At 42.6% G+C, this 25,375-nt stretch overlaps 1 protein-coding gene across 2 annotated transcripts in view; it reads right to left on the minus strand.

Annotated features, from left to right (window-relative positions):
• The window catches only part of ME3 (malic enzyme 3), a 116,704-nt gene that overhangs the window by 23,149 nt on the left and 68,180 nt on the right, over positions 1-25,375 (minus strand). For both annotated transcript variants that reach the window (XM_041414158.1, XM_041414157.1), the window contains exons 4-6: positions 11,581-11,656; positions 7,736-7,897; positions 4,849-4,952 (exon numbers count right to left, since the gene is read on the minus strand). In XM_041414158.1, coding sequence (XP_041270092.1) covers positions 4,849-4,952; positions 7,736-7,897; positions 11,581-11,656 — 342 coding nt within the window. The remainder of the gene's footprint in view (positions 1-4,848; positions 4,953-7,735; positions 7,898-11,580; positions 11,657-25,375) is intronic.

Raw genomic sequence — 25,375 nt, forward strand, 5'->3', positions numbered from 1 at the left:
TGGATTCAGGGAGTGCTGCATCATTAAAAGCACCCCTTGAAGCACAAAGATATCAGGAATCCCAGAATTGTACATTTTGGAAACTGAGGGATGTGCTAAGGATTTCTGTTGTTAGTCATATGCCAGGGCATCTGCTATGAGCTACAGAAAGCTCATAGCTTAGAAACAGTATAAGAGGCAAAATGAAGTTAAGATTGATTACAAAGTTCTTGGGGAAAAAAGAATCTTGAAAGTTCATAGTCAACTTTCATTATACTCTTTTTAAGGGAAAACCTCCAAACAACTATTTTGCACATTCAGTCTCATGACTTTGAAGCACTAAGACCAGAACTAATGACTGCTATGACCATTCTAGCACTTTTATACAAAATGCCATCATCCTGCTTGTAGTTGGTGAGAGGAAGCACTGCAGCTGGAGCTACAAGGCTTTTCAGGAGCAGCCAAAAGCAGGAGATGCAACCATATTAGTGCTGACCCTCAGATGTAGCCTTGACTTACCCTCCGGCACACAACAAGGAGCAGAGAGAGCCTCAGCCTGTATCTTCTGCACAAAGAGAGCTTCTCCAGCTGCATCTTACCAAAACTGCTGTGGTTCATCTGGTGTAGGTAGAAAAGTCCAGACAAAAGCCTAGAGCAGAGGGCTTTGTGACATCTGTAACTGTGCTACCCCAGAGGATTTGAGCTCATGGTAATAAAAACCACAGTGATCACTAGCAGCACATCTGGAGCTCAGTCATTTCTCAGTAGCAGAAAATCAAGCTAATGAAACCTAAATATTGTTCCTTGAATTAAAGTATCATCCAGTGTCTTAAAGCAGATTACAGATGCTGGCTGATGATCTTATCTCACACAAGCCAGGACAACGTACAGCTGGGGTGGCTCTTCTCATCTGTATCACTTCTCCCTCATGAATGCTGTCAGAGTCCCTCTGGCCATGGTAACTGGGGTAGATGGGCAAGGAGAATATCCACCTTGTATTCCATGAGGGCTGGATCTGGTCTACACAATGTCCAGGGCACTAGTGATGGTGTGCAGGCCTCCTAACAGACACACAGACGCTAGGGAGTGGCTTTGAGTATTTGCATGTGCGAGGGTTTTTTTGAAGCCCATCAGTGCCTAGGAACTGCTGCCTAGAAAATAAAGTCTAATCTTTCAGGATCAATTAGCCAAGTTAACCAGAGCATGTGAAGAAATAACATAGGGGCATACCTGCACTGGTGATTTTGTTTTGGAAAATGTTGGTGAATTTGTGATCCATGACCCTCAAGAACTACTGAAACAGAGGAGGCTTCTTTTCAAAAAGGTTCTGGTTGTTGAAGAGCACATGAGACCTGGGTTGGTATGTTTGTGAGTAAAAGTACTGGGAAGTCATTAGTCAAAGAGAAATCAGGTATGCAACATACACAAGGAAAGAGAAACTCAGCAGAAGTATCTTTCTTTTCCCACCTGAGAAACAGAACACTTGACCTCCTGATGCCTTCTGTGCTCTGCCTTACGGCACAGACTGACAGAAATCTTGTTCCCCTGGTCATTCTGTTAATAAGCACTGATGGGAAAGGAAAGGGGAGTGAAGTTAGGGCAGGTTAATGAGGCTTCTGTGACACGGTTTGCTGGCGTGGGGAACTGCATCTCGTAGAGTCTCAGGCTGCACATTCCACATCTGCCAGCCAGCGACTGAGGCTAGAGCTCTAAAGGGAGGCTGGAGTTCTGGGACAGGTCTGGCCCCTTGGAGCATGATGAAAGCTACACAAGCATTAATTTGATCAGATATTCAAGCCCCAGAAACTCTGGGTTTTATTCTGATTATAATCCTTGGATACTTTAGGTGAATACTTATTTCAGCCTAAAGAAATGTACCAGGTTAAGAGCAAAACTGACTTGTCCTTTGCCACAGTAACTGAGCAGATGGAAAACTGAAGCGGTTCATTTTCCCATGTGAAGCATATGGCTGCTCACTGTGAGAAAACAGCAATTTGTCAGGCTGCTTCATTCAGACACAGGTAAGCTCAATGGGCCAAATTTTGCATCTAGTTGCTTCCCAAGAGGAGCAAAAGGCATAGCTTAAAGCTGTTGTTAAAGAGTTTAGTCATTTCACCTGTTTTAGATGAAAGAGTAATGCATGGTGGTCTAGACAGCAAAAAACCATGAAAATTTATCCAGATGTTCCAGAAAGAGCTTTTCTTTCTAAAATTGCCCAGGGTGCCCACACTTTATTTCAAAATATTTGAACTGCTAATTCTGAAGCCTCTGGCACACGCCTCATTTCATTACTAGGTGGGTATTATGGGACCAGGAGTCCTTTCTACTGACTCTATAGGTCTCCAGCAACAGAAGTTTGACATCTGTTTGATATTATTATTCCATTACAAGATTAAATCTTCACTCCCTTGGCTTTCTTGTGGGCTCAACACATTCCACTTCAGTGACAAATATCCCTTGAGCCAGCAGTGCTTTGACAGGGTGGGAGGTACCCTGCAGAGGAACTGACAAATGGTTTCCATAAGAAGTTAAAGTACCCTCGGGAAGTAGACAGAATTTCTGCATGAATATCAAGATGCAAAGGAAACCCCCAAATTGCAAGGGATTTGTGGCAAAAAACCAATAGCTTCCTCCCCAAGTAACTGAATTTGCATGTGACATTACAGACTTGCATAAGACATTGCGGCAACTCATACTCACAGGTTGCCTCAAAAGTGCAAGCAGTATAAAGCTTCCAATACAATAAAGCTGCATGTGCTTGACCTTCTGAACAATTTCAGCTTCCTTTTGTAACAGAAGCAACAGCTCCTACTGGGTTGAATCCAATCATTTCAGCGAAAATTTGAGACCAAATGAACCTGCTTCATATGAGTTTGCCAAACCCAGGCTGATAGCAGGATTATTCACTAGCCCAGAGTGCGTAAGGATCACACCCCAACAATGCTTTAAAGTACACTGGTGGTCAGGATGATAATACAGGGTAAGGGCTCCTTCTGCTCTAGGATCTCCAAATACTTTACGGATGTGAATGGAGAAGTGCAAAGCAGAATTTACCAGCCCCACTTTGCTGAGAACTTTCAGGAGCCTTATTGTGTTCAAGGGATTCATCCTGGTTAAAGGAAATAGAAAAGCAGGGACAGGGGCCCCAGGAACTTGATTACCAATACTTGGATGAAAGCATTAGACATGACTTCACAGCCTCCCAAGATAAGAGTTCATTGTTTCATGGACTTCTCTCTTCGATGTGGAGATTAGCTCATGTAAACTAAACACAGGAAAATAACAGCCAATCCTTCCTCTCCAACAGAAAGCACAGAAAAGGCAAATTGTCTTTAGTGGGTGCAATGAGCTTTGCATTTATCACCATAAGCATAAATCTCAGAGCCAAATTTATGATGGCTGAGACCATCATCTGCTTTCTCATTCTGTTGTTCCCATTCTGTCATCAACACCAACACTGCAATACCCCCATGTTCTTCTGGCCAGAAAAAAAGCAGGATAGGGTTTCCCTGAAGGATTAATTAGTGACTACAACAAAAATAAACAAAACCCCCACAAATCAACGCTGATGACTCTTAAATAGTTTCTACTTGTCTCTTGTGATTTCCTAGTTGTGTTTTACCAGCTTTCTAGCCTCTAAGAATTTCTTCCCACTAGATAATGCACAAATCATAATACTAACATAATACTACAATGTAATCAAATGACATTTGGGTCAAGGTTCTTTATCAAATATAAAGAAGGTTCAGCTGTGACTGGATAGTCCTCTGCATTTCTGTCCCTATTTCCTCTACCCACAGCCAGCAGGGCAGTCACACCATGTGTAAACCCATCCTTCTCAGTGGATAGGGAGGTGCTGTGTCAGACACTGCTCATGGTGCCTCCTGCCTCCAGGGAGACAGGGAGCTGTGAGTTGATGACACATGTACCACCCACTCCCTCCCCTCTGTGCAGGAACACACACACATACAGCCTGGAGACACAGAGGGAGGGTCAAACATAGTTCCTTCCCTGGGAAGAAAGGCAGCAGTTTGCAATCAGGCACAGTCTGCAGCTCTCTGCTGCTTCTTATCAGTATCATCTGTGGCTTTAGGAAATGCAAAAAAAGCTGCTTTGGAGGTTGTTAGTTTTCCAAATATGAGTCTTTTTTCCTTAACAATTGTCCTCATGCTCCTTCTTATGATAATCTCTTTGGATAGTCACGGAGAGTTTAACGCATTTTCTTTTATTTTTCAGAGTGGTGCACAGGGCTCAGGTGGTAGTTCTACTCTTCCTATATTAAACTTCCTGGTACATCAGAGACCCTCTATCGCAGTTAGTGAGTATGAATGGAAGTATGCAGCTGGTCTGTGTTTATAATCCTGGCCTTCTCACTCCACAGCTTAAATCCCAGCAGGAAAATTCCTATTTTTGACAAAGCCATAGAGAGGCAGCCTGGAGATTCCACTCTGTGTGAAGGAACACGCCATTGGCATTTAGATGATTTTCTTCACAATGGCATGAGCTAGAAACTTCCTTTCTAAAGTGTAAACAAACCAAAGTTTAAGTTCTGACTATGCTGAATGAGGCTCATAAATACATGACAGAGGCCAGATCCAGCCCACAGGACATATGTTTGACACCTCTGGCCTATGTGGATAGGAAATGCTTATAAATAGTCAGCCCCATTTCGGTTCTCTGGAGACAAATATTTTTGACACAGAGTGCTCAAGCACAAAGAGTCATTTGCAGACCACCCAGGAGACTTGCATTGAAATGACCTTCCTTTGCTTGATGATGATCAATTATACTGATGTTTATTTCAGGAGTTGCAACATTTGTTCTTAAATGGAAGCAGCCCGGAGGAGCCATGTATATAACCCCACTTACTTGTTGGTAACTGCCTGCATAAACTCATCAATCAGTTCGTCGTACTGTTTCCCACGAACCCTCTTGTGTTTCAGTCCAATATACAGTGGATCATTCAGGAGAGCCTAGGACACAAAGCAATTCTGTTGACATCGTCTCTTCTGCAGATGGACAGAGATTTATGTCCCAGCCTAGCAAAAATTTTTGTCTGATGTAGTCATATTACTTTTACTTACTATGCCACCTCACACGTCTCCTCCCAAGCAGGAAGTGTTTCCGTAGGAAGCTATGGCCTATCTTTTAGCATAAATAAAATCAGAGGGATGCAACAGCTCTTGACTGCCATGGGAAATGGAGCTCTGCATCCCCAGAACATCTCTAGCAAAGGCTCTCTGCCAAAGTGCCTCACTCTCAGTGAATAAAACTGACCCTGTGTGGGGGTGCTCACTGTGCATTCAGTTCTTAATTTGTAACTGAGGGCAGGACAGCTGCTGACCACAAACAGTTCTTTGTGCAATGAAGACCACCTGATGTGACTTGAAATGATGTGTCATTTAGGCCTTTTAGGTGACAGCACAGAGTTGACCACAATCAATGATCAGATGGCAGAATGTTCCCAAAATCTGCACCTGCCTACCACTCACCTCAGTTATCTGGCAGGTATAAGGTCAAGGTATTTTCATACAATAGATTAATATCTATTTTGGTTCCCAATAGGAGCATAAATTCAGGACATTACTCCAAGGTGTTAAGTCAACATCCATAAGCCACCTAAAAAGGATTGGGTCAGTGCAGAAATTACAGGACAAACACTGGCAGGAGACAGGTGGACCAACACTTCTGAGAGTCACTGTAAAGGAACTTTACTTCCCTTCTAATTTCAGGAACCAAACTATCCACATGAGGGGAGGATGAGCCATCTCAAACTCATTGTCCCTACAGCCATATAGCACTAAATATTGGCAGGCATGCTAATATCAGATCTGTTTTTAAAGACAGAGCTGTTTTCCCTTAGAAGGAAAGATGAAAGAGGTTTTCCTGTGAGTTTGATATATTAGGGCTCTGCAGGCCCACAGAAAGGAGACCCATTTGCATAACTTCACTGATTGCTCCTACAGCACCGCATGCTTTGGGCCCTGTTCATGGAGCGCAAAATTCTGCCACAGACAAGCTGAGAAAAGCCAAGCTCTGAAAAGAGACTGATTTGCTGAAAGTGTATGCAAAGTATTATGGACTGTCAGGAGAAGAAGCTGGCAACTGATGCCAAAAATATAATACAACAGCTTTATTTACTGAGTTCTGCCTGAGGTTCATGTGTTAGCAACAGTCACCCTTGGCTCACCAGATGTTAATAGGAAGAGATGGACAGGATGAATGCCTGTAAGAGGTATCTTATTAGTGTACTGATAAACAAGTTTACTTATGGGGAAGGATGCTCCTAGGATGTGCTTAGGGTTCAGTTAATCTGGGTTTATGCACAAGAGAAAGCCATTAAATAAATAAGCAAACAAATTATTTATATGGTGAGGAAATACATTGTTCATATTGCTGGAAAACAGCGGCTTCTATATCTTAACCCCAGATGGGGAAATTGCCATCACAGAGAAGTTCCTATGCACATAAATTACATCTAATCTTGGGCAGAAGAAAAAGGGTCAAAGACTGATTCTGTAAGTCTCTTCTTCTGATGCCATCTGACCCTTGCAGAGGCCTAAAAACCATTGGTGCCACTTTGGATTTTAGTGTCCCCTGTCAGCTGAGACAGAAACAAGATGGACATGCCTCACCAGATGCTTTTCATGGGAAGGGCGCTTTTCCCAGGTCCCTCTGGGAGAAGCTCCAGCTGGGAGGCTCAAAGCACTGGTGGTGTGCAGATCAGCACGGAGGATAAGGAAGAGATGAAGGATCCAAAATCAAGTGCAATGTTCTATTGACTGGAGACTGCAGTGAGTGAGAGACTGAGACTTAATTCCTGCTTTAGCCTCAGTGGGTCTAAGCTCAGAGTTGTCCCTTTTCAGGAGACCATGAATCAGGCTGAGATGAACACACCCTGTATTTCACAAGTCCATGACAGGCTGCTATGCTAAAGGGGTAACATAATTCTGGAGCCAAAGACCAAAGAGGTAATTTAAATTCTCAGATGTCATCTATGGGCACTGATTTGCATTCTTTCATTCTTTTCAAGAGTCCAGTGTGAGAGGCTTGGAGCAGGACTGAAAGGGGTGCAGAAAATCTAGCTGTCCAGTGAGCATCAGCATGTCTGAAAATGTCAGCATTAATTCATCTTTATACACAAACTCAAAGGTCTTATGCCCCAGATTTTTTATGTCCCTCAAGAAATGTGTGTTTGGTTTACATGGGGTCATGTGAAGCACAAGCACATTTTACAAAAATGGACAAGCCCAGGCCATCACAAATTGCTATAGGATATTAATTTTAAAACTACATCCTCACAGATGTCCATTCTGGCATTGCTGAAATGTTTCACTTTGGCCTTTCTGGGCCAGAGTCATAAGGCAAGAATCTGCAAACAGATGGAGTGCTCTTGCTTGGTTATCATGTGCAGTAACATGTGTAATCTAACAAAACAGTGACATTAATCATTCCCATACCACTCACCAGGGATTCTCAATTTCTGGAATATAGTCATCTCTACACAGACATGAATATCTGCCCGTTCCCTCACAATTACCAGAGGAAGAATCATTCTGGGACTTCCTGTACGAAGCCTGTCAACTCACTTTGTCATGCTGAAAGGTGGAGCTTCCCACTTTCCCTGCAGTGCTGATCTAGCCATCATCTCATTGTGGATGTCTCCAGCTTTGTCCCCACATTTAGGGAACTGGCCCCAGTTAAGCGCTAATCTTGATTCTTTCTCCCCCATCAGATTTACGAAAAATTGTCTTACCTCGTTGTCTGTGCCAACATCCAGTAGGACAGGGAGACATTGCTGCGGGTTGACTCCACCACAAGCTGTGTACAAAGCAAGCTTTCCAACTGGGATGCCCATGCCATAACTTCCTAGGTCTCCTAAACCAAGAATCCTCTCTCCATCTGTCACCACAATAGCCTAGGAGGATCAAAAGAGACTACTGTATGGGGTTGCCAAGGCTCTAGAAGCAAAACCAGCTCCACTGTTTCCACACTGATGCTACTTTGCAGATGCGTTGTGCAATGGATATTTGCCCTTGTCCTCAACAGCATGTTAATTAGCTGTCAGCAACAGAGGGCTGCTCATTTTTAGGGGTAGGAAAGTGTGATTAACAGGCAGCAGCTCACAGTGTGGGACAACAGCAGCTCTGCTGGAGAATACTTCAATTCACTGTAGCAGAGCCCAAGCAGCATGGCTTTTTGTGCATCCCCAGCTGTACTACAAGAAGTATCACAAATGAGATCTGGCCTTGATTTTTTAAATCTTTTTTTCTAGAAGAATAAAGTATGCTTAGGAACTGCATCTGTGGAAGAAACATATTTCAGTGTCTTTTCTTATTCAACATAAACTATACACATATTTGAACTTTTTGCTATTTGCTTTTCCTTTTGAGTCAATGTGAAGTGTAAGCAATGAGAAAGTCTCTTTTTGGGTGGGCTCCATCTGGTTTTGGGTGTGTGCTCACTTCTTTACCACGCCCAGAGGATGCAGTTGGGATTGAAAGGCAGTAATGGGAATAGGGAAAGCAGCAAGCATATGCACTGCTACAGGTTTATCCTGAAATTAAATGGAGTTAATATTCCAACTATGCAGAGAATAGTAAAACAAAATTAAGTTCTAATGAATCAAAATATTTCTCTGGAGCACTGATCCCCTTTCATCCAAATAAGTGTTCTCAGGCAAACCTAGAAACCTTTCAATAGCATTTAGATATCCATCAGAGAGAGAAAAATTCTTCAACCTAGGATGGGCTGCAGCACTCTATAGTTACCAAAGCTCCTGAAGGCAACACGGATAAATGAATCAGAACAGAAAATACAGAATGGGAGAAATGCATTGGTATTTGTAAGAGAGGTGGAACTGGATTCACATTTGTTTGTAGATCTTTGGATTTAAAAAACACTGCAAAAAAGGGCACAGTTTTGGTGAACACCTGATACACAAGGACACTGATGTTTTTATTCACTCATGTTCATACAATCAGAACTCAACAAATAGGACATTAATCTCTGGCTGAGCAGGGCAGATCCTTCTACCTGAAGGTAGGAGGTTACAGGTTTAACAGTTAGGAACTTGTTTTCTACTTCCATCTGTGATACCAATTTTCTCGATGACTCTAGTGAAGTCACTGTATAAAGGTTAGGTGTGTAGTTTATTACAGCCATCTAAATGGTTTCTAAACTCATTTGACATCTGATGGGGAGAGACAGAAACCTCCAGAGGGCATCTCCTCTCTCCAGCAGCTGTTTTGGGAACAGATGAATGAGTTACTACTCTTTGAAAAGCTCAGTTCCCTCTTCACTGGCACTGCAGAAGTACTTGCAATATGAGACTAGGCACTAAGTCCCCAGGCAGCTGATATTAACTGAGATAACTCTGGACCTCAGGCTGTACCCAGTTAACCAGTGCAGGTTTGCAGTGCCTTAGTAGCAGGCATTTGGCCCAGCAGATTGATCCAGACTATGCTGATCTCCAGGCTGCCAAGGCAATGCAGAGAGGGAAGTGCTGCTGTTGGCATTCCCAGTTCTCTGCACGATTGCATGGGGTCAGCCTTTACAGGATGAACTGATACTCTACATTGAGTGAACCAACAGAAAACACACCATGGGAGGGATTTTGAACAGCCCTGTACAGCAGTAATCCTGGTGGGGATTCAAGATCCTGAGAGCACTTCTAGGGCAGGCATCCCACAGAAAGAGGGAGGAAGGGAGGCAAGGCAGGATGGAAGGCCAGTGCAGTAGCTTGCATGGCAGCACACTTGTTTTGGAATAAAATACATTTTTCCTCATCATCCTTACTTTGAGTGACTTGAATTCATAGCTGCTAGGATGACACCCATCCTGCATGATTCTTTGCATTCTTTTTGCTTTAGCTGGGCCATTGTGAAGAAAAGAGTACAAGACTAAGGAATCAGAGAGAAAATTGTCAAGAGAAGGCACTCCTGAGGATGGCCAGCATTTCATGCAATATTTCTTCATGTCAGGATTCATTAGCCATCCTGGAAGAGATAAAAAATGCTCACATTCCCACATAAGTATGATCAGAAATGGTTTCTTCTCACTTGTTCTGCTTCTAGTACTATGATTCTTTCAAGGCAGCCCAGCTTTGACAGCAGGGTTGAAGGTGTGGCTCATTAGAGCTTGGCTGAAGCTTTGCTAAGGTGAGCAGAGCACCAGCACCTTTGCAGTCCTTCCAGGCAGAGGATTCAGGGTTTGGCCCAGATTTCCCATTTCTACAGTAAGCACTGTTGCCATGAAGCCCTAATGAGCCAAATCTAATGAGCAAAATGTGGGCAGCACCTCCAGGTATTTCTGCACTGTCTTTAGTGGGTGGTGTTCAATGGTGGGGGGTGTTCAGCCTTTAAAAAAAAAACAAACCTGGGTCCCTCTAGGGACTTAGGCGCAGTCCAGGTGCCTCCCTACTTATCTCAAAATCTTGAGTGTTCCAGTAGCCTACCAGTTCAGGCATGAAGAAGTCTGTGCACAACGGCACAGGGAACCTGTGCTGCTAAAATGAGCTGCCTTTGTAGTCTGGCAAACCTGGAAGTAGATAGTCTGCATCTCTTTCATGGACCATTGCCTTTCCTATGGTCTGTTTTGGGTGCCAGAGGGGCTGTTTCAACAACAGCCTCTAATCTTTCTGTGCCAGTTTCCCCATCTGCAAAAACATTTCTATTAGCCATAATGAATTCTGCTCACAGTTCTGAGTTGGAAACAAATGGAAATACTGAGTTTGTTGGATGAACAAGGACAAAATACCTAGCCTGCCTCTCTTCTCCATGGTTTCAAACACAAGGAACTTGTATGACTGTGATCACTTTTTCTGAAAATATGTTAAATTCCCATTTTTTTTTCCCCCTTAGAAATGGAAAATGCTTGCAAGATTTTCTCAGCTGCCAAACCTTTGTTCTGGGAAGAAGCAGATGACTGACAGGGGACCAAAACTCTGTCAATAGCAATGGAAATTCCCAGGAAGATGTACTTTCAGACTGATAGAATAAGGTGAGGTGACTGGCAAGACCCATCTTAAGTGTTGACTTCATTTCATGCCAGGGACTTGCCCAGCCCTGAGCTCTACTGAAAAACACTACACAAGAACACTTTTTGGGCGGAGTGTCAGTAATATTTTCAGCTGCTGGATATCAAACATGATTTGCAGAGTTGCCAATGTTCTCAATGCTGCATAACTCACTGGATTTGGGAAGGAGTCCTACAGCTATGTTAATTACAGTCATATCTTAAAGAGCTTTGGTACAAGTTAGCCACACAATTCTTCAAAACACGTATCTTCCTTTTTCACTGGGGCCCATTTTCTGTACCAATTTATTAACATGCCTTTTTTTTTTCATTGACCAAGATCCTACTACCACTGAAAAAGTTGTTCTTGATTGCATACATACATGGTAAGAGTCTCTGAAGTCCCAACCTGACTGAAAATTGGAACTGAAGTTCAGCCTGAAAATTGTCTGAGGAAGAGAAGCATTCTTTGCTTGTCCTTTTAAACAGCCAGTTTTGTAAATGATGCCAAGCAGTTCCACTAAATATCCCATTTTACACCAAACTGCCTGTAATTCCCCAGTCCACAGAAGACATGCCACATACCTTAACATTTTCTTCAGGCCAAGAGTTTAGCATTGTTGCAATATGGCCTCTGTCATGGATGGTGATGAACAATCCCCTAAGAGAGGAAAAGAAAAGGAAAGAAAGAGAAGAAAAATAAGCCTTGCAATAAAACTAGTAACTGCAAGATAAAAGAAAACAGGTGAACTTGAAAATGGAGGGATGTGAGCTGCTGAGTACAAAACCAGGCAACTCACTGAAATAAACATGAGACCACAAGGGACTGCTAATAGCAAGGTAAATTCTCATTTTCAAACCAAAAAGCTCACTGTCCTTAATGGCAACTTCATTCAGCAGCCACCAGTGTTGAACATTTAACACTTGTGAAACATCTTTGCTTCAGGGAGCAAATTCTGCCTCAGTGCAGAAGAGTTTTGTAGTTAAAACAATTTAGATTAATGAAGTGGAGGCTGATGGTTTTACCATAAGCCATTCTTTCCTGAAGAGCTTATAGCACCTGGCCATCCAGACAGTGAAAGCATGATCCTCCTCACCTGGCTACCAGGGTCAATGATGGGGATAGCTACTCCAGAGCTAGATGTTTTGGGTGACCTCTCTAGTCCACAGAACTCCAATCCAGCTGGATCAATATTTGCCATGACATTTGCTTTGGTCAAGCCAAACATACCCTTGTGACAGTGTTTCTTTTTTCTCTACAAATATCTGATCCCAGTTTTTGACATTCACCAAGTGAAAATAATGAAAAATTATGAGAAGTGAAACAGAAAATTAAATGTAACTTCAGTGTGAATTGTTTATATAGAAAATAACATAGCTGATTGCACTAAGGTTAATCACTTCTCAATGCAAAGGTCTTCAGGGTTTATACAAAAGTGCCTTCTTTTTAAATAAAATTAGGATCTGGAAGAGATTGTTTTTGAAACATGTTTTAGAATTGTGGCTTATTTTTTTGCCTCTCTGCTGTTGTTATCAAAAAGAGTATCTGTAGCAGGGATTCCTTCAATAGCCGGGACAATATTACTTACATTGACTGATCTCTGCTCTGATGCTCTGGGATTTTGCTGAAGTTCCTTTTAGACTGCACGAACCCCAAAAGAAGCAACCTGTCCTCTATACCTATGTCAGGCAAAATTGCTTACATTGCTCACAGTGTTGTCTAATCAGTGCAAATCAAGGGCTCTAACTCGAGGACTCCCCTTGGCAGAAGGATGCAGCCTTTCTCCTTGCCTTGTTATCTGCTCACAAAAGCAGGAGTTGTGCCAGCAATTAGTAACAGTTGGAAAAATGGAGAGATGCATTTTTGTTGCTTACATCTCTCAACTATTGCTTAGCCCCAGAAAGTTCAGATCCGGTCATAGTTTGGGCTTCTAATGTGAAACATTGGGGAGAAGAAGCTTGAAAACAACTTCCATTGTAAGGCCATATGAGTGATGGATAATCAAACATAATTGGGCTACTCACTCTGGCAAGGGCTTATCTCACATGACTCTTCTAGCAGCCCCAGAAAGTTCAGATCCGGTCATGGTTTGGGCTTCTAATGTGAAGAAACATTGGGGAGAAGAAGCTTGAAAACAACTTCCATTGTAAGGCCATATGAGTGATGGATAATCAAACATAATTGGGCTACTCACTCTGGCAAGGGCTTATCTCACATGACTCTTCTAGGGGAGAGATCTCTTCCCACAGTCAACTGTGGGATTCATAATGAAAATGCCCTTTACTTCGAAAAGAAGAAAAATAAAATGCTGACTTCAACACTGATCAAGTCACAATCACACAGACAGATCAGAAAGGCAAAAAAGGAAAATAACATTTCATTTATTCGGTGTAATTCTTTAACACTGTGCCAATAACCAATGAACTAATCACATACACATGGCTTGCCTCAAAGGCAGTATTCACTGATGTCAATCTTCATAAAAAGGGAGTACTGTACTGCTGCCATCTGTGTTTAGAAAGCAGTTATTAACTGGGAATTAAAAGTGCAAATTAGTAACATCACTGCATATATTTCAGGTTGTGATATGCTTTTAGGAAGAATGCTATTGTTTGAAGGTAACATTTTCCATACATAATGAAGACACCTATTAAATGTCTAGCTGTGTGCCTCATACATTCGCATCTCTTCAGTACTGAAGGGAGTCCAGCATCTACTTAACCTTTGAAAAACATCCTGAGCTCACAGCAGAAGCTGAACCCAACTGTCTACCCATTGCTGGTCGTGCAGCTCAATGGAACTGAGAGTTGTTTCATATGAAAGTGCAGAGGGCAGCTACCCAATGCCCCTTGGTTCTGTCCCTTGAACTGGGAGGGCAGTGGGCTGGTCCTCAATCCCTGCTTGGGATTTGCCAGCAGAGAGAGTTCAACTTGGGTCTTCCAAAATCTGATGACTATTCTCACTATGCTTCTTGGGAACCGGACTCTCACAGCTGTCACCAGACTGGCTTAGCTTAGATAGCCTGGTTGGTGACTGAAAACCAAGCATGGAGAGACAGCCCTCCAGAATTTGTGTTTGCTTCCTTAATATTATGTATTTGATGCTAATTGCTCCTTACTTTATTTCAGGCAAAATCAGATGGCTTATTTTAGACTAACACCCTAATGGCACTACCATTTCTACAAGGGAAACCATCAGGAGGAGCAGAAATGGTGATGCATGGGGAAAAGTGGGGAAAGTGACCTCTCTCAGTGACACAACCACATCAGGAAGTGGGCATGTATCTAAGCAAGCCTCGTATTTCACTAATGCTGAATCTGAGAGCCAAGGGCCCAGGTTCAATAAAACACCTAAATTTCCAATGCATTTAGGCAACCAGCTGAAGCAAGTCCCTGAATCTGGTTGAGGCATTGTGGCCTCCCATTAGGTATTCAAGCATTGAGAAGGGCATTCTGGTAGTAGTGAGCTGGAAATCCCTTTGCAGATGGAATATGCAATGACCAATTATGACAGGCAGTTGAGCAAATTCATGCTATTTTTGAGATGCAAAGGGAAACAGACACATCAGACTTTAGAGTCAAGGGTCACAGGTATGTCCGCATTTTGTATGATCCCCAGGAGAGTTGTGCTCTCCCTCCTAACAATCCTTACCCACAGAGATGAGCTGGCCAATTAGTTAAATAAACACGCTCCAAACTGGCACAGGGCTTATCTGTCCAAAAATCCCTTCTACAAGACAGGCAGAAGGAACAGACAAGCTCCACAAACCACACTCAGCAAAAGCTTTGCTGATGAGTGAACAGGGAAGAGTAACAGCCAGGTTTGTCCCAAGGACACACAAACACTTTACTATGGGGGTGGTGAGGCACTTGAACAGGTCGCCTGGAGAAACCGTGGATGCACCTTCCCTGGAGGTATTCAAGACCAGGTTGGATAGCCTCAAGCAAGATGGTCTAGTGGAACATGGCCCTGCCCATGGCAAGGGGGTGGGCTACATGATCTCTCATCATTTCCAACCCAAACCATTCTATGTTTCCATGATTATAGGAGAGGTAACAGGAGTAAAATCTTATTTGTGCCTTTGAGAACAGCAAGGTAGAGCTCTGAATAATAAAAGGAACAGAATGGCCTATGTGGACCAGTAGTAAGTAAGAAACATCCAAGTGGCAACAAAATAAATTAACTTGATTTTTCTGTGGAAAAGATGCAGCCTAAGCCTTCTGAAGGAGAAATGAAATCTCAGCAACCTTTATTCTGCCTTTATCATCATGTCTGCTCTAACTCACTTGGGATTACAGCTGATAAATTGCTTCATAGAAACAAAAAGAAATGAACCAGTTTTCCTTTAATCTCCTTGGCACTCAATAACAAGGATTCAATTAAAATGTAAAGATTAAGTCACGTAATACAGGCATTGTGTGGGGCACAGATACAATGTTTTTCCAGACCAGAAAACTCACCTGTGCCCAGGAACCTGCCATTCTACATGGGCTTAGTCATGCATGGGGACAAAATTACAAGAAATAGAGCTTAGTAAAAATTAACTACCTCAGCAATTTCGATCCAGAATGTAGATGCTGTACCATTATTTCTGGTTAAATAGTAACCTTCAGAGAGCTGTTAGCTTTGGGGGTGGGTAATTAAAAGCGGGGAGTGCTTCAGACTGCATTCATTAGGGTTTCAGAGCTGCAGTCTCATATTCAGCCCATTAACGTCACAGGTTTCACTACAGCTGCCTTTGGTTAAGGTGGGAGTCAGACTAGATTTTATTGTGCCACTGAGCACATCTATAAGAATCCAGGAATCTTCAAGGAGAGTTACAGCTTCTTAATTTGTCACTGAGGCAGTATTTCTGTCTGGATGTCAGCAAGCCTAGTCAAACTGCCTGTACTGGATTGCAGGATCTAAAAAACTGCAGGTCACTGCAGAATCCATCAAAGGCCTTGAGTATATTCACCCACAAGACCTTTTTTCACCCCTAAGCCAGGGCCATTATCTTTTCTTTTCTGGTTTCATCCTGACTGAGTTCATGGCAGTACTCCAGGACTTATAAAGCTACACAGTGTGCCCTGTGAGCCATAAGAAGAATCCTGCTCTGAGCCCCAGTACTGGTTAGATCTTGGTCATCCTGAAGGCATTCTGATGTCCCACAATGACAAAAATCCCTTAATTACAAGGCTCATTAAAGTTCAGAGACAAAGAAAACATGGCACATTTGATACTTAGAGGAGGTGGTACTAGATACTGGTGATGGCTTTTTGGAATAACATTTACATTTTTTACAAGGACACGTAGTGAGAGGACAAGAGATAATACCTCTTTCAAACTGGAAGAGGGCAGGTTTAGATTAGATATTAGAAAGAAATTGTTTACTGTGAGGATAGAGAGGCACTGCAACATGCTGCCCAGAGAGTTTGGGGACTTGCCATCCCTAGAAGTGCTCAAGGCCAAGCTGGATGAGGCTTTGAGCAATGTGACCTAGTGGAAGGTGTCCCTACCCATGGCAGGGAGGTTGAAACTAGATAACCATTAAGACCCCTTTTAACCCAAACCATTCCATGGTTCTATGGTTCTTTTAGACATTTGGGAAGGAATTAGTTTTAACAGGTCTAAGATATTAAAAAAAAGAAATATCCATTAATCTTTTCATTCAATAAGAAGTTACTTTTTTAAAAAGGCTAACTAGTGTTCCCCTTTCCGACAGTCCTGGTTAGCAATGCTGACTTGTGAGCTATTTCCCATTAGAAACAAAAGTGGAGCCAGCAGTGCTATCTCTAAAGCGCTATTGTTTGTTTACAGAGAATGTTCATTGCCCAAAGCACAGAGGGGAGTGAAAAACATTATGCAATCCATCCTCACAGCTCTAAATCTCTCCCCACTTCCCTCCTACCCAGAAGTCTCTTTCCCTCTCCTAATGGCTTTTCCTTGGCAATTACCAATGCTTCTGTGGCTATGTTTGCAACCCTCCTGGTGTAGTTTTGCCCCACTGCTGCCTCTGACTTGAAATCCAACAGAAATCCACTGCAATCAAATGCAATCAATGCCTTTGCTTCATCAAGCTCCATGTAAAATCTCTTTGGTCATTGCTGTGCTGTTCTTCCAGTCTTGTCCTGCGCTGTAGGTTTGGGCAGCATTCAGATGACTTCAGTTACCTGTTTACATCTATAAAATTAATGGCCACTTTACACTTACCATATATGAATAACATATATGTTACTCAGCAATTATACCCATCAGTATTCACATCACACTAGTCAAAAGCCACAAAAGAGCAGAACAAATGATGTCACTGATCACTGATACATGTACTAGCATGAAGCAACAGGACATCACTCTTTGATTCACTTGAACTTCCCTTACCAACTGAGACTGAAGTTGATTGCATATTTATGATCTGTGGAGGAAAAGAGAAACCACCATAAGGACGTCAAAAGCTCCTAAGTTGTCAGGAGTTGAAAAACACAACCTCCCCCATTCAATTATTGCAGCTTCATCCTTCTTCTCCTTGCTCACTTCTCCAAAGGACTTCTCTCTGAAGAATAAGATACTCAGTATTTGCACAGTGTTATCCAATATTTACTGACACTGCAATGGTCAGGCTTTCTCAGGGTTTGGTATACAGCAGGAAGAACACAAAAAACGTTGGCTGCAAGTTACACATGCTTTCTGCACAGAGATCAGTCCATCAGCCTTGTTTATTCAGAAAAGAGGTCTCTTCTTTAGTGGGCTACCAGGCTTTGCCTTATATAATTACTTATTCTGGAGAAGATGAACTGTGGAGGGAAGTAGATTAAAATGGTAGCTAAAGTCCCTAATTCTCCAGATACTTCTCAGCCAGCCAAGGAAGTCGGGCTCCCTGTGTGTATGCTGCCATACCAGTTCAGGGAACTGCAAGACTAAAGGTAACAGAACTCAAGGTTGTTTGATTTTCTTTGCACTTATGACCTTCTAGTCTGGATGCTATGAGGGGAACTTGTTCCACAAGTGATGAGATGATAAAAACTACTATGTAAGTTAACGTTAAGAAAATGCACATATTCCCAATACTTACATCAGACAAGCAGGCATCATGGCAAGTGTTTTTACCTGGATAGGAATGGCTCATTCTTGGAATACTAATAAAGGTTAAGTATCTCCACTTCCAACGTGAGGGTGATGAAATTCTACTCACATAAAAGTCCTTGAGTGTTTTAACTTAATTTGGCCTGGACTTCCCTTAGAAGACATAGGAAGTCCATGGGAAATAATTGCTTAAAAAAGCAACAAACAAAAGAGATGAGTCAGATCTTTGCCAGCATCCCAGCCTGCACCAGGCTGCCATTGGACAGTCATGAGAAAGTTGTGAGACAGCAGCCAGAAACCTACAGTGAGTTACAAGGTTGGATAGAAAACGGCTCTGACAGGCATGGCACAAGCTGACCTTCTGCAGGGATCACAGCCATTCCTTACACAAAGGCATGATGCTGTCAGAAAACCTGGAGCAAGACCGTCTCAGAGTAACACTGAAATCCACATGTCAAAATTATTTTCACACTGAGGAAATGAAAAACCAAGTTGGCTTGTCACGGTGGAGGGATGCTGACTGCCGCTGCACGCCGCCCTGTGCTCTTTGCAGTCTGGCTGAGTTATGCCCCAAGCCCAGCTGACTGGTAGGGATTTTGGCTGTCCAAGGGACACAGGCAAGGGAGGGATCAGCTGATGGACTTGGCTTTTGTTGCATACTAACCACAGAAAACTCTCATTGCTGCCAGAGGAACGGGCTGGAGGAGCCACTCTGGATTTAATTCCAGTCTGTGCTAGAGATGAAATAAAATATGGTTATAGTAAGGGCCTACATTTGGTTTATTTTCACTTTCAAAACTCATATACAAAATTGACAGGTTGAGCAATATGAGCAATTAGCATTTCCATCAGCTGCACCCCCACTGTTGACTTTTTTTGGTTCTGGTCTCTGCCAGAACAGGACAAAAGGCTTCAGAACAGCAAAATAAACTTTGAAATTGCTTGGCTGTTTTAGGGAGCTTGAGATTACAAATGCCTGTGGGCTACAGACTTTGGAGAGAAACTTTGTGCTAGCATGCACTGATTTGTCTAAATACAGTACAATTAATCATCAGATCAGACAAAATCTCTGATGATTCATCAGCTATTTTATTTTCAGATTTTTTTATTAAGGCCAAGAAATTTTCATTGTTTTAGGTAATTTTCTTTGTAAATTGTAGGCTGTTGACCAGTACCCTGAGGTAATAATGAAAAAATAATAGAAACTAAGCACAATCAACTATTAGAGAAATCTATACCGAGACTACAAGGCAATATATCTGTAATTTAAATTCAGTACAAGATTTAATTTCAAATGATCTGCAACATGAATAATTACATTACCACTATAAATGTCCTTATCACCATATATTTTAGGTAGGAAACCCAAAATTCAGTGTGGAAGCCAGAAGATGCAGGCTCCAAGGTACAATAATGAAAGATTCACTATCCACACAACCCCACTAAACCCACACTGGGAAATCTCCATGATCCCAAGAGATTGAAAGCTGCTAAGCTGTAGAAAACTGCCAAAAATCAGGAGCAGAGAGATTGAAGTGAGCACATATGAGTGCAAGCTGTAGCTCTCCCCATGCTTTGATATAGTCCACCCCCTGCCACAGCAGGAAGGTCCAGACCACAGCCTAAAGCAAAGCTTTTGAATCCATCTCCTATCTGGCAAATTATTAGCACCCACTACTATTTTTAGCAGGGTTGGTTTTTTTTTTTTTTTTTTTATGTAGCAGCCCATTCAGGTTCCAAATTATTAACACCCACTACTATTTTTAGCAGGGTTGTTTTTTTTTTTTTTCCAGGAAAAGGGCAAGTATACTGTGTCTTCTCTTACCTGCTAGCTCATTTCAACAAATTTATCAAAAAGGCAAAGGTCTCAAAGATGTTTGTTCCCATACCCTTTTATGAAAATTACTGTTGAGATAAAGAGAAAAGATAAAGGGGTTCATGTCCTCACCACTCTGGGGAGGGGAACATAGGCCTTACAATGACAATTATCCTGACAGCTGCCCAAAAACACAGTTTGCAGCTGCACACAACACGTGCTGCTTCCCACCTAGTACATACTCTAGTACCTACTCAGCCCTTGCTAACAAAGCCTTAGAGCTTTCCTGGGCTGCAGAAATAAGCAGAAGGCAGAGAAAAGGAGAAAAAAAGGTGACTGTAGAGGAAACTAAATGAAAAAACAGAACGGTTATGGGGCAGGATCAAAAAGGCACAGATAGGAAATCAGAGGGGACAGCAAGCAGAGCACTGAAAGCTGTGCTCACTGCTCCCTAAGGAAGATGTGAGGGAAGGGAAGGAGCACCAGCTGCTGTGGGTGGCTATGGTGAAGCACAGGTTGATATGAAAAAAGGATGAAGGGGATGTGGAAAGGAACAAAAGTTTTCACAGATATGAAATGTTAGGGGGCAGTGGACAGAAACCAGGAGGAATCCTGGATTTATTGGTTTTGCTAGTCAGACATCAGCCTAAAGAATAAATATCCTTTTTTTGTCTCCCAGGGGAAGTTGATGGAGAAAGACCAGCTCAGTACTTGCTGTTATTGGTCATTATGCAACAATGTGAAAAGGCAAGAGGGTTGGAATCAGGTCCCCAGTGGATCTCTGCTATCCACATTCTAGGATTAAGGCAAGAGGCAAGCAGACCCATGTTGCTCTTGGCTTGTCATGAGCTGCTTTTCCCTACTGTATTCTCAGAACTGGATTCCCTGGCTGAACCAGAGAACTGCCAAGTCATAGCATAATTTGGAAATTAAATCCTCCTTGTATTTTAAAACTTGACAACCCCAAATATCCCAGTGTCCTTTCCAGCAGTGGTGTTTCAATACTGCTTAGGAGGGCCTCTGAGAAGGTCTGTCTGTGTGAGGATCAGGCTGCTGGAGCCAAAGACTGGGTAAGAGCCAAGCAGGTCTGCAGTATGGGGTCTGACTCTGGCTTACCCCAGATCTCCCTTCTTGCTAATGTAAAGGAGGGAGAGAGAAAGACCAGACTGCCTTCTGTCACCCACAAACAAATTTACAGATGCAGTTGGGTAAGGACCAGGCACTGAGATGAGAGGTAAGTTTCCACCATCCAGGGGTTCCACCAACCAGCAAGAGTGGGTATTTCCCAAATTCCGTAACCTTTGCTGTGTTAAGCTCATCATGCTCAAGGGGCTTGATATTCTTTGTTCAAAAACAATTTCAAGTGTAGGAAAATTTGACTCAGCCCTGATTTTCCTCTGCACACCTGACTGTGTGCTGGACCCTGGAAGTATCTCAGTAACTGGAAGATTATAGGATTACAAAGAGAAACATGCTGAGATGGTCAATCAGTGCTGTTGTTCAGTTGATTTTGACCAAGGAGCCCTTATCTGTTTCACTGCTGAGCACACAATGTATTCTGTTTTACTTGATAGTGCAGAGGTTAAGGTGGGACCAAAAAACCCCTGGGAAGTTAAATTAAGTCCTACCCTGATTATATTTCCTTCCTGTGCTGTGCAAATTCTTCCAGGACCCACACCTTCCCTTTTAAAGTGCACTGCAGGGAGCCCCAAGAATGAACACAGAATTAGAACGAAGTCTGTCAAAGAAAAGCATTATTTTGACAAAACATTATTTTGACAATAATAGAGAAATTAGCTACCAGATAAATGAAATATGATTTGGTATACTTTTGGTGAACCCATCTAATTAAAAAAAAAATCTATCTTTTGCCACAAATTGCAGCAAATATAGAAAGTAGAATCAGCTTTTATATTAATTCTTCCATAATCAGGTCATAGAATCTTAGGCTCATGGAACTGTTTGGTCTGAAGAGGACCTTAAAGATAATCTAACCACAGCAACCCATCTATCATGGCAAACCTCTTGCCATGGGCAGAGACACCTTCTCCTGCACCAGGTTGCTCAGAGCCCCATTCAATCTGGTCTTGAAATTTCCAGGGATGGGGTATCCACAGCTTCTCTTGGCAACCTGTGCCAGTGCCTCACAGTCAAAAACTTATTGTATCTGACCTAAACCTACCCTATTTCAGTTTAAAACCACTGCTCCTTATCCTATTACTACATGCCCTCATGCAAACCCCTCTCCAGCTCTCCTGGTACTGCACGTGCTGTAAGGTATCCCTGGAACCTTCCCTTCTCCAGGCTGAACAACCCCAGCTCTCTCAGCCTGTCTTCACAGGAGAGGATCTTCAGCCATCTGAGTGTCTCTGTGTTCATCTCTGAACTCTGTACAACAGATCCATGTCCTTGTGTTGGGGGCCCCAGAGCTGGATACAGCACCCAGGTGGGTCTCACCAGAGCAGATAGAAGGGAGAATCACCTCTCTTGCCCTGCTGGCCACTCTGCTTTGGATACAGCCCAGGACACGGTTGGCTTTCTGAGCACAATTCATGCTTGTTCCACAGTCCAGTGGATACTGCTGTGCAAGATTTTCATGACAGTCAGCATCATTTCCCCTCGAATTTACATCCTGGTATTCATTATTCTAAATAATTCTTCTCCCTCCTCCCTGTCTTTGGCATTTTTTGTTTGAGGTGGGGTTGTTTCTTGTGGCAGCAGCATAGATTTATGCCAGATCAAAGGAGAACACATTCTCTTGTACTTCCTTCACTAGGTCAACCTCTTTCTTTTGGACAACTCCACCTCTTCCTTCGAGCTTCTCCTGGTATATCAGGGAATTTCAACAGACTTAAATCTAAATCACCTCTGACAGGAGCGGAAAGCCTCACCTTCTTAAATTAACATGAGATTTGCTGTTAACTTCTGTGGGCCTGACATTTTCCCTCATGCCCATAAAAGTTTTTCATGGTTGTTAGAGCCAGTGCATACATATTTTCTTAGGAAATGTGAGGAAAAGAGAGAGAGAGAGAGAGAAGACTGGAGATATGGAACAAGGAGCACTGATTGTTTTTCTAATGAAAAGATGGAGCTAAGTCCTTTTCCACTCCCTTTGCAATATAGAAACTGTGTTACAGCCTCACAACACCAATAGTGTCCATCCCATTCCCCAGCCTGCATGGAACCTCAGATCAGGACCAATACACCAGCTCTTCTCTCTGTATGCCCACCAATCTGTGCTTGTCTCCACATTTTGAAAAACACTTCAGTGAAGTGGGAACAGAGAAGGGACAAGGATAGGGGTACAGCATGCTGAAAAGACTTGCCTGAAGAAAGTGGGGAGAGAGAGAGCAGTGGGAACCTTTGAATTACTTTGCCAGCTCTCAGAAGTCGCACACAGGCTGAGCCATTTTTAGCATGCTGGGCTCCCTCTGTATGAACTCCTTTATCCTCACCTATGCCAACCATGGTCTTCACCCCCTCATTCAATAATCTGGTCCCTCACCAATGCCCATCTCCCACTTATGTGTCCTGACAGCCTCTTCAGGGCTTCCTGGCTACACATGGTCTCTGTGAGACTTTCCACAGAGATAAAGTGGAAAGTTTCCCTCCCCTTCAGTCAGTCACAAGACCAGTGTTTGGTTGGCTGTGGCAATGTTACTTAAACACACTGTTAAACACATTCCTCTTCTCATGCACAAACTTCAGCTGCCTCTGGAAGAAGGCTGAATCAGGCTGGTGGCAACGGGAGAAGTTATGATGACTGGTGTTTTTACAAGAAGTAGAGATTATCTAAAGGGGTTTGAAAACAAACTTTCAGGACAACAATCCAAAGCTCAGTCTTCCCACTCACTTCTGGTCTCCAATGTTTTATAGAAGAGGGAATGAGACAATTCTGTGGTTAGGGACAGGTCTATGGGATTACCACTTATGTTCTAACTCCATTTGATTTGGTCTTAAAGTGTCCAGAAATGGCAGCTAACTTTCTCTCTTTCCCGTCAGCTGCTCAGACAGCACAACTCCATTAAAAAAAGTCACTGATCAGAGCCAGACCTGCTGACAAGACAATTCTGTAGATTGACTGATGTTTCATTTACTCATTTTTCTTCAGAGACACAGATCATTATTCTGTCAGACTTAATTTTCACACCATCTGCATCCTGTTAGCTTTCTCCAGGTTCAGCTTAATCCCAACATGTTTTGCATTGTTCTGCAAGCAGTTCTCAAGGAGATTTACATTTGTAGGAAAAAAAGTGAATTTAGGCAAGTTTTTTTTCCCCATAACCACTCTCCGATGGTGATACCTTTTCCAGCCCTACTCTCAGGGGATGCCAAAAGCTTTTGAGGAGCAGTTGACAACTGTATACTTTCAAATACCACTATGTTTATAAATTAACTAGTGTCTTGAGAGACTGTGGTCTTATGTCACTGTAATAAACTACCCCATACCATCACAGAAGAAATAAAACCCTGATTCCATGCCCTAAACTTCCTCTTTATTATCTTATGAAGATAATAAAGAGATACTTTTAGTAAAGAGATACTTTTAAAGATACTGTCACAATTAAAAGAGATCCTCAGGCTTAAAACATACCTTTTAAATAGCATTGCACATGTTCAGCCCTGTGTTCCATAAGCACCCCCATAGTACTCATTAAGTGCATTTTACATTAAAAAAAAGAGCAAAAAAAATCTAAATACTACTATGCGCTTTTTTTTTTTTTGTAGAGGCTTTGTATCCTTACTCTAAAGCAAAAAGGACTCTCAACCACATCCTGAAAGCTTATAGGGGTGGTAGAAGCATTTCCTAATGAAATGGTGACTCTGTCTTTTGGCAGGATCAAAGAACCAAGATTCCTCCTTCTTTCCTTCATTTATTGTCTCAAAGTTGCAAGCCCTGCTCTGTTACATTTCATTCTTTCCTTCTAACAAACTTCTGATGCATATAAGGGGTTCCTGGGCTTTGAAAAGCAAACACATCAAGGCACATATTCCATGGATACCCTAGGATAGCCTGTCCTTTGCTTGAAGTCAGTTTTGTTATCACTGCTGCTGAACATAAGCAAACCTGCCCTCCCCACGCCTTGAGCAGCTTGTTTCTGCTTCAGCACAGCAGCACAGCTCCTGTCCATGTGGCAGTGAACTGGTTATTTGGATTACTGCCAGCCTGGCCCAAAAAGGACTTGGATCTGCACAGATTTACCCTTGAACCATCCTTACACAGCAGCATGGACATCTGTAGAGGCACGGGGGGATGGGAGGGAGGAGTGAAGGGATGCCAGGGATGGATTACAGGAGCAAAGCTGCACATGTGCAGACATAGGATCTGAAGCTGTACCATGCTGCAAGAAATCTCCCTTAAGTCTAAATCACCCTTGATCACCATAGACTGCAACAGATAGATTCGTTATATGAAACAAGTCTTGTCACCTTGGGACTCTTATTTTCACTCACATCCTTTGGCCTTGACAATGTGCATACATCTGGGTCCCCTCACCACC

Source organism: Onychostruthus taczanowskii, unplaced genomic scaffold, assembly GCF_017590055.1.
Source record: "Onychostruthus taczanowskii isolate IOZ18803 unplaced genomic scaffold, ASM1759005v1 scaffold44, whole genome shotgun sequence".
NCBI classification, from domain to species: domain Eukaryota; kingdom Metazoa; phylum Chordata; class Aves; order Passeriformes; family Passeridae; genus Onychostruthus; species Onychostruthus taczanowskii.